Below are 15070 nucleotides of genomic sequence, written 5' to 3' on the forward strand. Positions count from 1 at the left end.
TAGGAGAACAGCATGTGAAGGAAAAGCCCTGTTAGTGGCTGCGTGAGGGAGTCAACGAGTTCTGACAACCAACTCTCATCACATGGTCACCAGTAGTTCTTAGCGGATACGTTAAAAACATGTACTTAAAGTGATGTTGAACTCTGGTCAAACCGTGGGTTGTGTTGTAGACAGACAGGGCTTCTGTCGTGGGCCACGATATATCCAAATGAAATCTAAATTCAGCATATTGTCAACTTGTATCTGTTGCTACTGTGCGCTGCAATACGTGCAGACTAAGTACAAGGTTTTCAAAGTATTGAGGGTTTAAGTGGTTAACCGTCTGACTCTGAAAATACACATTAACATGAAACCAACACTCAACATTGACAGTGCTGTCAAACAAGTCTACGAAGCCATCTATGGAATCTATGAAAAAGATCTGCAATACAATCTAAACCATTTGAAACCAGAGCCAACTCAGGTTCAGTTTACTACATCTAGAGAGCGCTTTTAAGTGATTCAAACTGTCTCCCATTCACACTTTTAGTACTGTGCAGTGACTGTGCCATGACAAAGTCCAGGAATACTTTGATAATGATAGTACAGTATTTGGAATGTTTCAATATCACTTCAGTTAAACCATTTATACTTAGGGCGGATTCACACTGCAATTCGATTGATTTGAACTGTTCCTGAAAACTGTTGCCTGGTCCCTGCTGACCAGCATTCACATTGGCCAAGATTCTTCCATGCCCCTTAGTGACACGGACCTGAGTTGCACTGTACTTGGTGCAATCTTTTTCAGCCTACCAAGTCACTCTACCAAAAATAGACGATCTGACGCGCTGTGAGCTTATAGATCTGGATATTTTTGGTGAATGTTCCCTGCAGAGAAGGGATGCTGGGGTTAAAGTGGTTAACCCATTTAGGCCTGAACACAATATGACGCAATATTTTATGCTTTAAATATAAAAAAATAGCAGATATACAAGCTCACAGCGCGGCACCGAGTGCCGCGCTGCGAGCTTGTAGATCTGCTATTTTTGAAAAATCGTGAAAATTTGAATTTTGACCCAATTCTATAAGTGTCTTTTGAATCCTTCTAAGATTTTTTGAAAAACCCAATGTTTCTATGTCAGCAATCTGGCCGTCCATCGTCAAAGAAAAGGTCCTTTTCACTTAACTGGAGCTCAGTTAGTCTGTTCTCGAGAGACTACTATGTCAGTGGTTCTCAAACCTTTTCATGTGAAGGACCCCCAAAATGATATTTATTTGGCCACGGACAACCATTTCAAAATATCTAGTTCCAGGGACCACCCAGAAGCAAAATTTGAGTTACAAACGTTCGCTTTGAAAATACATATATTCAAAGATTTGCACAAATCTTCACGACTTTTTCAAAAATAGCAGATCTACAAGCTGCTGTGAGCTTGTATATCTGCTATTTTTCACTGGTTAAAGCATTCAATAATTCTAGGCCTAAAGTGGTTAAACACCAAGTGTACCAAGTGTAAAAGTTATTTTCAATCTGTCCTATAATAATGGAAACATTCTCTCAAGTTGTCCTTGTGACATACAGATTTTCAAAACTCCACACGTCCTGCCATTGGCAGTGGAAAGGCAGAACAATGATTTTGTAGATCAGCTATTTTAGCTATTTGTATGAACTTCTCTGACTTCAAAGTTAAAATCGACCTATGAAGGTGGATTCTGCTTTTCAATGGGAATGGAGTGGGTTTCTTGCCATTTGTGGGTTTCTGCAAAAACACTCCTTTCTCCATCAAGATTAGAAAGACAAAACAGGGAAAGAAAACCTTTCAGGAAAAGGACAGTAAAACCCACATATCGTCACTGTCGGGCAGAAACCGCGTATCTCCAAGTTTCAAATTTGTATGTTTTTTCACCAAGTAAAGCCCTGCTTCATCATACAAGGCTGTCGCACAAAAATCGTGAAAACAGCCGATCTACAAGCACACAACGCCTCGCGATGCGAGGCGTTGTGTGCTTTTAGATCTGCTATTTTCACTAGTTTCGTTCATTTTTAAAATGATAAATATAAAACGAACAGTCTTGGACATACAAGGTTTCCACCCGACAACGACGATATGTACTTAGGAGGAAAGATTTACTTATTTGAAATGTAAGCTACTGTAAAGAAATAATAATGTAATTTAGGGGTGACGTGGATGAACAAGTCATTTACAGGGCAGCCTGACCCAATAATGATTGAGAACCACTGCTGCAGTGTCCACCAAATGAACCGAAAATGTAAATGAATGTCGACAAACAGCCCCGGTTACAACAGAGGTCACATCCTGAATGACAACGCTGTGTCTCCATCTGGTACGGGAACTGCACCGCCCCTGCCTCCAACCCAAAGTCCAGATGGCGGAGCGTTGCGGAGCGGACGGCCCAGTGCAGCGTCAGAGCTGAGCTCTGCTCCCTCCAGGGGAATTAGACTGTGTACCAGAAGAACTGTGCAGTCAAGGTTGAGCCTTGATCATCAAGGACACTGACAATCTGCTTAACCCATTATAACCAGAGGGCAAGAGACAGAGAGAGAGAGAGAGAGAGAGTGTGCCATAGTGCCCCCACCTGAAAATGTACAAAAAAAAAAGTACTGAAATAAAGAAAAATAAACTGTAGATTTAGTCGACTAAAACAAAATCTAAAAATGAAACACTTTGACTGCTATAATCTTTAATCAAATTAATGTAGATTACTGCCAAGGCTTTTTCCTAATACTTTTACCTGATTTTTGACACAGCATGTGTCCATTATGTACTCAGGAGGTTACGGTCATGGGAGACTTTTCTTTCATGGGGAAAAGATAAAAATACAACCGCGATGATCCGAGCGTCCGTTTTGACCAAAAAATACGCAATCTGGGAAAAGAATCTGAGATATATCCATTTGTCTGCAGTCATGATGATTACAAGTGAATGGACGGTTTGGTAGGCTATCCTGACTACATTATTTCGCGAGGCATCATGGGACATCTTTTCATGTGTGTGTGTGTGTGCATGCGTGCATGCTGGCCTTGTGCGTACCTGCTGGGCTCTCAGAAGAAGTTCTTGATGAGAAGTTCTTGATGAGGGGCGTCACCAGTTTGACCCACAGCTTGACGTGGCGGTCGGCGCGCTCGAACGTGGAGCTGGACACCTCTGTAGACCTCCTGTACAACATCTCCTGCTCCTAACATACAGTAGGACACCCAGTGGAAGGACAGGGTGTTTAATATCTCATGTACAACATCTCCTGTTCCTGACATACAGTAGGACACCCAGTGGAAGGACAGTGTGTTTAATATCTCTGGTACAACATCTCCTGTTCCTGACATACAGTAGGACACCCAGTGGAAGGACAGTGTGTTTAATATCTCCTGTACAACATCTCCTGTTCCTGACATACAGTAGGACACCCAGTGGAAGGACAGTGTGTTTAATATCTCCTGTACAACATCTCCTGTTCCTGACATACAGTAGGACACCCAGTGGAAGGACAGTGTGTTTAATATCTCTGGTACAACATCTCCTGTTCCTGACATACAGTAGGACACCCAGTGGAAGGACAGTGTGTTTAATATCTCCTGTACAACATCTCCTGCTCCTAACATACAGTAGGACACCCAGTGGAAGGACAGTGTGTTTAATATCTCTGGTACAACATCTCCTGTTCCTAACATACAGTAGGACACCCAGTGGAAGGACAGTGTGTTTAATATCTCCTGTACAACATCTCCTGCTCCTAACATACAGTAGGACACCCAGTGGAAGGACAGTGTGTTTAATATCTCTGGTACAACATCTCCTGCTCCTAACATACAGTAGGACACCCAGTGGAAGGACAGTGTGTTTAATATCTCTGGTACAACATCTCCTGCTCCTGACAGGACACCCAGTGGAAGGACAGTGTGTTTAATATCTCTGGTACAACATCTCCTGCTCCTGACAGGACACCCAGTGGAAGGACAGTGTGTTTAATATCTCTGGTACAACATCTCCTGCTCCTGACAGGACACCCAGTGGAAGGACAGTGTGTTTAATATCTCCTGTACAACATCTCCTGCTCCTAACAGACCCAGTGGAAGGACAGTGTGTTTAATATCTCCTGTACAACATCTCCTGCTCCTAACAGACCCAGTGGAAGGACAGTGTGTTTAATATCTCCTGTACAACATCTCCTGCTCCTAACAGACACACAGTGGAAGGACAGTGTTTAGTTAGGGACCATGCAGAGATGCATTTTATGCAAAGTAGGTCGGGAGTGGCTTATTGTCGGTATCAGCCGGTAACACGCGGGAGTCTGTCCCCGTTACAATGCGCTAGACCCCTGGGAGATGGCCTGCTGAGGTGGAGCGCCACACCTACCATCAGCTCCCAGTACTTGCCGCACAACTTGCCAAGCCGTGCTACTCATACGCTGAGTTGGCGGTGCCCGGAATCGAACCCACGACCTTTCGGTACAAAGGCGAGAGCTCTACCGACTGAGCTACCCGGGCACTAGATTTTATGCCCTTCGCTATTATTGACATAATCGCCTAAACACAAAAAGAAAATAGATTATGTTTTGCATAAATGTTGTAATCGTTTTCATGATGGAAATTGTTCATACTGTATATTTTCAAAAGTTTTCTAAAATAGCGGAAATAGCAGATCTACAAGCTCAAGACGCGTTTGAGCTTGCAGATAAAGTGTAGGTTAAGTGGTTAAAGGAATGGCCTTTAGTAGGTCATGGCTTGGCAAAGTTTTAAAAACTCAAGAGGCCGCCATCGGAGACAGAAACCGAAACACATTTTTGTCACCTGCGTATTTAGAACTTTGCCAAGCCATGACCTACACTACAGTAATAAAGACCTTTTAAGTGCCTTGGATTCTTCTCTAAGTTCACCTGATATGATTCTCTCACTTGGATGTCAGCCAACCAAAAAGGGAAGGAACTTAAAACGTCTAAACCTATAATTGAACCCTCGCCAAAGAGCACCCGTTTCGGTACCTGATAATTACGGACCCACGCAGCGCTTCCTGGTCTCTGAATTCAGAAGAATACTTTCACCTCCACATGACTTTTCCTCTATCACTTATTCACCTTTGTGTCGCAACAGCGATTTTACTGAGTAGGAATTCTTATTACAGTTATTTTTAAATATAGTTTTGTGGTTGTTAATCTTGGAACCCTATTTTCTTAAATTCAAATATTTTCTTAAATGTCTGTATTCTTCATTCACAATGAAGGAAATGGCGTCATTTTGGGCCATTTTTGGGTGAAGGAATTCTTTGAAAGATGTAGTTCACCCAAAAAATGACTTATTTTATATCAATTACACACACATGAAGCCTTGTATCCAATTATAAGACATAAAAATCCCCATGAAGCAGAGAGGGTTGAGGTTATGGGGTTAAACAAATGAACACATTCAGTCAGACCAGTCATAAAGTATGCATGCTGTGTTATGTGCGTGCCAGTGTGTAACTGTATACAGTATGTGACTGTGTGTCTGTGAATGCATCAAAGTCAGGAGAACTGAGTCATCACTTCTGACTGTCGGGGGGGGGGGGGGGGGGGGGGGGGGGGGGGGGTTGCGTGAGCACGGTAAACGACCCAAAACACTTAGGAAAGCCTTGATTAGGTACAGACTAAGCGAACACTGCCTTGCACTAGAGAAAGGCTGCCACAGACACCCCAAGGGAAGACAGACTATGCACCCACTGCACACAAAATGTGGGAGAAACAGAGCTACACTTTTTAACCACCTGCCCACTATACCAAGACATCAGAGATGCAATACTTCCCACAGATTACACACACCCGAAGTGAGTTTGAAAACATGACCAACGACAACAAACTCCCATACCTAATGTGGTGCGAACACAGAAACAAGATTTGTGAGGGGTGGTAGTTACCTCCTGCAGCTGGGCCTGCAGTCCCTGGTTCTTGGTTACTATGGCGATCTGTGCCTCCAGGTCGCGGTGCACGGAGCGGTAGCCGAAGTTAGGCGATCCGATCAGAGTCATGCAAGGCCTCTCCTGTCCCTGCAGGTAATACCACAGACCTGGAGGAGAGGAGGGGAAGAAGGAGGTAATGGTTTAAGCGAATATTTGTAACAAGCAAATTTTGCTTCTGGGGGGTCCCTGGAAGTTGGAACTAAATATTTTGAGAAGGGGCGTCCGTGGCCAAATACATATCATTTTGGGGGTCCTTCACATGAAAAGGTTTGAGCACCACTGACATAGAAACATAGGTTTTTCAAAAAACCTTAGAAGGATTTAGAAGACACACACAAATATTCAAAGACTTGGACACATTTTCAAGATAAAAAAAAATAGCGGATGTAGTTAAATCATAAAATAATGCATAATAATGTGTTCTCGGTCTAAATTAAAAAGAATCTGAAGCCACGTTTTCCAGGAGGGATTTTCAAGTCGACCAAAAACCACAGCTAAAAGGGAAGCACATGCAGAAATCCCCGGAGTCTGTCCAAAACCAAAGTATGAGAGAGAGCGCGTGTGTGTGTGTGTGTGTGTGTGTGTTGCGTGCGTGCGTGTGCGTGTGTGTGTGCATCCCTGTCCCCAGGCTATGACAGGATGACTGTACCAGCCAGCCTCTCTCACGCTACAGCGCTGCTGCTGCTGCCCGCAAGCAGTGGCAGACACAAAGTGTATTGGAAAAAGTACAAATTACGATGTACATCTTCAGAAATTCACTGGAAATGTAAATAAATATATATATTGAAAACAACAGCCCTTAACCCTTTAAAAATAATTGAAATAGTGCTTAAGTTGTTTATTTCGTAACATATTTGTTCTACGTTTGAGTCCCCAGAGTGCCTTCCTAGAAATGTAGTGGAGTCAGAAATACAATATTTCTATTTAAAAACGTGGTGGAGACTTATAACCTGAGGACCAAAGAACTATGGGAGAAATGGCATTTGTATAAGGGTGAATAGTGGCCCCCCCCCCAACAGCAAAAAGCAGCACAGAAGTGATTCTCATACATTTTCACTAGTGGAGAAGAGATGCAGTAGAACTAAAAGACAAGTCATTATTTCTGACTCCCAAGTAACAACTATTGTGACCGAAGGTCGCAGTCTAGTATGTGAAACGGCACATTGCTGACTCTGTCCGTCTGGACGTTGTGTACACTTCTTTACGGTCTATGGGTTTGCCGCTCTGACATCAAGTCATAAGAATGAGTTGTCAATGCCCCTGTTAATGCTCTATACCAGGGGTTCTCAAAACCTTTTTAGGCCGTGACCCCCAAAATAAACATACTTGAAATGGGGACCCCCACCCTGACAAGCACTTGGAATTGTAGGTATTACATTTAATGTGACTCGGTTCCGCAGATAAATATTGTGAAAATAGCAGATCTACATGCTCACAACGCCTCGCAACGCGAGGCGTTGTGAGCATGTAGATCTTCTATTTTCACAATGTTCGCCTCTTGCTTACTTAATATTTGACAGTTTGGCCAGTCCTGTCGAATATTCGAATACTTTGAGGTCGAATAATTCGAATACTAAAAATCACTATTCGTGAATGCCCTAGTGTATGCGTGTGGTCACCGGTCCCACCAGAACCCACCCTTGGCGTGGAAGGTCCACTGTGCCCGGTGGTACTCGTGCAGACGCACCCGCTCCTGCTGGCCCAGCTGGCACACCTTGGTGTAGAATTGGCGGGCGATGTGCACGTAGGCGGCGGGGATGGCGCCCGCCACGCCCTTGGCGCCGAAGAAGCCGTTGACCTCTGGCGAGGCGGTGAGGATGCGGTAGTCGGCGCCCGCGCCCAGCACCAGGCCCATGTAGGCCCGCGTCAGGTTGAAGTAGCCCGACGTCAGGAACACCGTGGCGTCGGGGCCCGCGTCCGTCAGCAAGCGCTGTGGAAAACAACGGAAAAAAGTTATTAACCCTTTTTTAGACCGGGAACGCATTATTACCAGTAAGACTCCCTAATCGGGAGATAAGCGACCGTCAAGTCGCATTCAAAAATCGGCCTGATGGTGGCGCTAAATGGGACAGATCCATGTTGATGACATGACTCTAGATATACTGTGTACCGCTTTGCATGATTTTAGGGCAAAATATGTAGGAGCAGTGTCCAAAAATGTGTTTAAAAAACTCGGCCTGAAGGTGGCGCTAAATGGGACAGATCCATGTTGATGACATGACTCTAGACATACTGTGTACCGATTTGCGTGATTTTAGGGAAACATTTGTAGGAGCAGTGTCCAAAAATGTGTTTTGCAAGAATCGGCCTCATGGTGGCGCTAGAAGAGGGCCATGTGAGAGATGAGGGTAGAAGTAGTGGTTTGGCAGCCAAGGAATGTGTGTGCAAAGTTTGGAATGGATCGGGGCAACGGTGGCAGAGATATGAAAAGGACAACAGTGTGACGTATGACTGACTGACAGACTGACTGACAGCCGGTGGAGGTTTTAATAGTAACTGCGACCTGATGGTCGCAACAAGCTTGTAGATCTGCTATTTTTGAAAAAGTCGTGAAAATGTGTGCAAATCTTGACATATATATTTTTCAAAGCAAACTTTTGAAACTCCAATCTCTGCTCCTGGGGGGTCCCTGGAACTAAATATTTTGAGATGGGGGTCCGCGGCCAAATACATGTAATTTTGGGGGTCCTTCACATGAAAAAGCTTGAGCGTCACTGACATAGAAAGATAGGTTTTTCAAAAAACCTTAGAAGGATTTAGAACATACTTTTAGAATTGGATCAAAATATTTAAAGACTTCACGATTAAAAAAAGAAAAATAGCAGATCTACAAGCTCACAGATCAGCACCGAGTGCCACGCTGTGAGCTTGTATATCTGTTATGTTTTAATAGTTAAAGCATAAAATAATGCGTCTAAATGGGTCACATTTTGAAAAAAAAAAAAATACATTTCAATAACATTTCCATAGCTTTTCCAAAGTATTTCACCCCGTTTCCATGCCTATAGCAACCATACAATGCAATAATGAGACTCTTAGACCAGTGTGCATCAATGCACCAAGACAGACTCCAGTGAAGGTGTATGTAGTACACTACAGTAAATACCGTTTCACAATCACACTCGTGTCAGCGAGCATTCATTTCTTCTCGCCGTAATTAAGGCACCTGACATTGACAGGTGTGGCTTTCCAAGAAATGACTTGATCATGAGATAAGCATGCCTTGAACAAGCGCCAAACCTGCCAATAAACGTTTATTACAAGCAGCCACAACATCGTGGCTGGCCATGGTGTCGTGTTCACCTTGCATGTCTGTGACCACTTTCACACAGAGATTGTCATTGTGCAAGACTGGGCTGAAAGATGCCATTAATGCCGGCTTTGCCTTTCTACTCAGCACCAGAGCCACAGTAAAGCCTACCCGTGTGTGCTTTTACATTGTGTGTGTGTGTGTGTGTGTGTGTGTGTGTGTGTGTGTGTGTGTGTGTGTCAGAGCCACAGTAAAGCCTTCCCTGTGTGTGCTTTTACATTGTGTGCGTGCGTGCGTGCGTGTGTGTGTGTGTGTGAGAGTGTTTGTGTGTGTGTGTGTGTGTGTGAGTGTGTGTCAGAGTGTGTGTGTGTGTGTGTGTGTGTGTGTGTGTGTGTGTGTGTGTGTGTGTGTGTGTGTGTGTACATTGCATACTGCTGGTTTTGCGGAATCGGAGGTGTGGTGTGTTGCAGGACAGCATGTGACAGTAGTTGTCGTCGATTCTATACATATAAAACTATAACCTACCTCAGTCATTCCCAACCACTAAGATTTCATTGATGTATATGTATTTTTTATCAACGTGAGAAATGAGTTCTCATTGTGATGTTGTAACGTAAACTAGCAGGTATTAGGTATAACACGTTACGTTAGTTCCACTGAGCCAAAACAGCTCTCAAAATTCACTCTGCGCACTTAAAACGCAGCAGCCATTGTGGTCAGATGGGTGGGCCATGAACGAGTTTGAGATGTTCAAGTGGGCCTTGATCCACAAAAAGGTTGTGAAGGTTGCCCCTACAGATTTAAACAGATTTAAGATGGTCTGACGACGTAGCATAGAGCAGTCAGTGAAGCTCTGGTACGTGTTCTCCTTCACTGAGAGACAGAAACGCTGCTCTTCCAAATAAGATCATCATGCTGAAGTCACAGAACCCACAGTTTCCCTGACCCATTTGTGGGTCACAGACCAATGTATATGGGCCACGACTCAAATATAAATCAATTTTTATTTTCCTAAATTAAAAAAATATTCTATTTTTTGTATAACATTTTATCAATTTTAGAACAAAAGAAATGAATTAAGAAATATGAATTAAGAAGTAGCAAAAATATCTAATCTACAAGTTCGCAACACTACGCGAAGCGAACCGTTGTGAGCTTGTAGATCTGCTACAGTATTTTTCTAGTTTGTGTCCCGGACAAACTTTATTGATGGTCTTGAGCTAAAAGGTTTGGGAACCAGTGATAAAATCCAGTTTCAAAACTCACCTCATAATGTAATTTCACTCCCTTTCTCGTTTGCTGGCTCTTTATTTCACAAAATACTGCCTGAATAGATTGACTGTATAGGTTACTTATATACAAGGCCTATTCACCAGCTGCATCACAGGCATATAGTAATATGGGGGAGGAAGTAACTCCTGACATGTTGACTGATGGATCATTTTTTAAGTACCGGTACGCCCAACCTGTTCCACATCCATAGATCATGTGTAAGTATATGACATGCCGTGCGTAGCACGCGTCAGCTCTTGACAACAGTTCCAGAAACTTGGCTCGGCCTCTGAGAAAAAGACTATAGGACATCAATCTAGCTGCCACAGTCGCCAACTTACGAATAAAAAGACTCTGGGACATCAATCTACCTGCCACAGTCACCAACTTACGAATAAAAAGACCAGTGTGGGACCAGGCCTGGCATTTTCCTTTTTTTTTTTTTTTTGAGGGCACAACGGCCAAATGCCAGGGCAGGAAGGCCATCGAATAAAACAAGAGTTTAGTCCATTGAAATAATGAATTGAATTTAAGGGTTAAGGATTATTAAAAATCGAATATGTAGAATATCTGCAGTGAAATAAATAAATGATGGTATATTTACAATCAGATCCATGCTCAGCCATGCACCAATCCAAGTCACTGAATTGGTTTAAAGATGGGGTGCCATGATTTTTCCCCCCTATAAAACATGATTATCTACTATTATGATTATACTAGGAGGAAGATTTTTTCCAAAAAAGTGTACAGAATGAGTTAAAATTATGTTTTTATGTGGCCACACTCACCAGTTAATTTGGTATGCGTGGTTGTCATGGTGGGTGGTGACCCAGCTGAAGTTAGCCACACCCACGTATGTTGGGTGAATGGTAATTAGGGGAGGGGTTGATTCTGTGATGTAATAAGTATCTGTGTTTTTGGACCGGCACATTTGACCCCACAAGGTGGCAGCCTACAGCTAAAACCCAAATAGAAAGGCAATACATAATTGCTCATATCAACCACACCAGGGGGTCTAATGAAGTACAGTACTGTCAACCTCCTAGACACATGAAAACTAGAAAAAGTACAAAACTATGGCACCACCTCTTTAAAGACACAGGGGAGTTAAGAATTTAGAATCTCAACAAAAGACACTGGTGTCGTCATGACAAGAAACCATGGCTCAGGGTGAGGCTTTAGGTCAGGATCACCCTGGGCAAGATATGCCTTCCACTTGGTTCCAAGATTTCTAGCGGAAGTGCTGCGTTTAACGGACGTTACGTCATGCGGTCTGTTAACATTCCCAAGCGAAAAAACTCAAATTGATTGTAGCTCTTAACTCACTCTTAATAGGTGTAATCGCCTGAATCAATGTTTTTGTTTGTATATTGTTAGCGCAACCGACGGAGCAGGAGAGGTAGACCGGATTTTCTTCCGGCGGGGAACACGTTTGGAGGAACACCGCACTGTGAAAAATATACAACTTCCGGGAAAATTCAGCCCCACCTCCTAGAACGGTCTCTGCCTCATATCTTGACCAGGCGTTTCTCTTCGCAGACGAGTAAGCCTTGCTACGCGAGCCTAGGTCAGGATAGGTCAGGTATTGGGAGTAGGGATGGGACGATAATCGTTATTATCATTTATCGAGATAAAGAAAACACTCATAATAATCGTATCGTGGAGATTATAATTTACGATGAAATTATCCTCAGTCATGCACTGGGCCCTTTATTTGCCGAGCTGCATATCTGATACCACTTAAACCCTCTATAATTGGTAAAAACTGACCTGTAAATAACATACTTGATACAGTCTTTTTTTTTTCATTCTCTACCAAATCTCTCTCTAAAAAAAAATAGCCGATCTACAATGCTTTGTGAGCTTGTAGATCTGCTATTTTTGGGCAAATGTTCTGCCCCAGGATAATGGATGTTGGGGATATTTTGATTATGACGATAATATTGTAAATCGCAATTTCTTTGATCATAATAATCGTGGCATGGCATTTTCATATCGTCCCATCCCTAGAGGGTATGCATGTGACATCATCATCATAACCGGAGTTATGCGGGAACAGGTCTACTGAGTGACAAAAACTACTTTCTGGCCTTGACAGCCCATACATCCAAACAGAAAAGTCCTATCTGATTGCATTAAACGACGTTAAACAAAATTAAACTCACTTTGCCACTCGATTTGGCACTGGATTTGCCATTCACTTCATGCATGCGCATACACTCTATTGGGGAGCCACCCCCACCCTACCTAGCCTGGAACTAGACCAATCCGCCGGTGCAAAAATATATATATATATCGCAAGGCTACCCCCACCACCCCTACCCCCCTACCTGTGTGATGTGCTCGTCCTGCTGGATGCCCAGAGGTTTCATCTGCACCAGAGGGAACACCCAGGTGTCCCCTTGACCCTCCCCCTGCTCCCCCCCGGACCCCCCTCCTCCTCCTTCGTCCCCAGAGTCTTCCTCCTCCGCCGCTGCCTGGACGTTCAGGATGTGTTGCCGCGTCCGAGCCGCGTCCACCACCTCCATGATCCTCTTATTGGCTGACGAAGAGAAGTCTGCCCGGTTACCTGGAGAAGAGAGAGAAAGAGATAGGAGCGAGAAAACAAATCCTAATGACACCTCACTACATCTCTGAGCTCCTGCCCCCCTATGATCCTCCTCGTGGCCTGAGGTCGAAAGACAAGAGGCTCCTAAAAGTCTGTACTGCGACCTATGTTACTAAGGGTGATCAGGCCTTTGCCGTCCGAGCTCCTAGGCTCTGGAATGCTCTGGAATTCGCCTCACTGATTCCCTTACATTGTTTAAATCACTATTAAAAAAATGTTCCAGAAAGCATTCCTGTAAATTACTTTTTCGTTCTTTCTTATCTTTTGCTTATGGTTATTATTTTTAACAGATCCATGTTGATGACATGACTTTAGACATACTGTGTACCGCTTTGCGTGATTTTAGGGCAAAATCTGTAGGAGCAGTGTCCAAAAATGTGTTTTGCAAAAATCGGCCTCATGGTGGCACTATAAGAGGGCCATGTGAGAAATGAGGAGGTTGTGGTTTGGCAGCCAAGGAGTGTGTGTGCAAAGTTTGGCATGGTTAGGGGCAACGGTGCCAGAGATAAGTGTAGGGGCAAAAGTGTGACATGATGTGACGGACAGACAGCCGGTAGAGCTTTTCATAGTAACTTGCAACCTGACGGTCGCAACACACACACACACACACACACACACACACACACACACACACACACACACACACACACACACACACACACACACACACACACACACACACACACACACACACACACACACACACACACACACACACACACACACACACACACACACACACACACACACACACACACACACACACACACACGCACGCACACACCTCAATGGGTCAGAGGCTAGTTTGGGTCAGGGATGTTCTCTGGGCGAAGTGTTAAGTGTGTGTTCTGTGTGTGTGTGTGTGTGTGTGTGTGTGTGTGTGTGTGCGTGTGTGTGTGTGTATCAGAGAGGCGCCTACAGCCACTTCCCGCTGTGAGTCACAGAGGGCGATTGGGAAGAAGTGGAAATGCAGAGTCAGCCTTTATTTTACTGTAAGCACCAGTCTTCTCCATCACCTTTCTATTACCACCATTCATTATCAACTTCACTGTGTGTGTGTGTGTGTGTGTGTGTGTGTGTGTGTGTGTGTGTGTGTGTGTGTGTGTGTGTGTGTGTGTGTGTGTGTGTGTGTGTGTCTTCCAGAAACGCATCGTGACATCACTACTCTATTTCTGGTGTCCGTTTCAACTGCAGACATGATGTCATTCAACCCACTGTCCAGCATCCTGGCAGTCTGGGATCCACTTAGACACACACGCACGCACGCACGCACGCACGCACGCACTTCTTTTTTTTTTGGGAGGTGGGGGTCCGATGATGATCCCAATCCCGGTTTTGGAGCGTCCTAGACCAGTGGTTTAAAATCTAAATCATTATCTGGCCGCGGACCACCATCTGACAATATGTTGTGCCAGGGACCCTTCATAAGAGCAGATTTGTGTTAAAAATGTCCAAACTTTATCTCGACCTTCTTCAAAAATAGCTCACAACGTTACAAGCTTGCAGCACAGCTCCAAGTGACTGTGAGCTTGTACTGCAAATATCAAACCTATAAAATGCGTGGTTGAATTTATTTTGAAGCTATATTAACCCACTTACTGGCAGGGGCCACAAGGTGCCGCTAGAGTGCCAGACATTTCTCCATAGGCCTTCGCTCTAACTTCCGGGTACACAGGCAGAAGTGGCTTGGGCTTTCACTGCAAACACTGTTATGAACGAAGACCGGAGGAAGTGAGCTAACAGTTAGCTATTGGCTTCTTTATTTTTTAGAAGCCCGATCTGAAGCTATTTAGCCGCAAAACAACTTTGTCGCTGCCCTGGGAACACAGTTCAGAGAAAAAGGTCTCTAAAGATGTGAGTTTGTATTGGAGTCGGCGACGCGGTACGGCGGCGTTACCCGATTACGGGCCGATGTAAACAGAATCGCGGCCCGGGGCATGGATGGACATTTAGACCGGGGCTTTGTTGAGGCCTCCGATTAATTAATTCATTTTATTAAAAATCCCGGACTAG

General features: G+C 44.1%; 1 protein-coding gene across 2 annotated transcripts in view; it reads right to left on the reverse strand.

Annotated features, from left to right (window-relative positions):
• Positions 1 to 15070, reverse strand: part of pgs1 (phosphatidylglycerophosphate synthase 1) — a gene marked incomplete at its 5' end in the record, with an annotated part of 60843 nt that overhangs the window by 11034 nt on the left and 34739 nt on the right. For both annotated transcript variants that reach the window (XM_080748149.1, XM_080748148.1), the window contains 4 exons: positions 3033 to 3177; positions 5886 to 6034; positions 7566 to 7857; positions 12780 to 13018. In XM_080748149.1, the coding sequence (XP_080604275.1) occupies positions 3033 to 3177; positions 5886 to 6034; positions 7566 to 7857; positions 12780 to 13018 (825 nt within the window). The remainder of the gene's footprint in view (positions 1 to 3032; positions 3178 to 5885; positions 6035 to 7565; positions 7858 to 12779; positions 13019 to 15070) is intronic.

The sequence above is a fragment of the Nannobrachium achirus genome, assembly GCF_963921795.1.
Source record: "Nannobrachium achirus genome assembly, chromosome: 18".
Taxonomy (NCBI): domain Eukaryota; kingdom Metazoa; phylum Chordata; class Actinopteri; order Myctophiformes; family Myctophidae; genus Nannobrachium; species Nannobrachium achirus.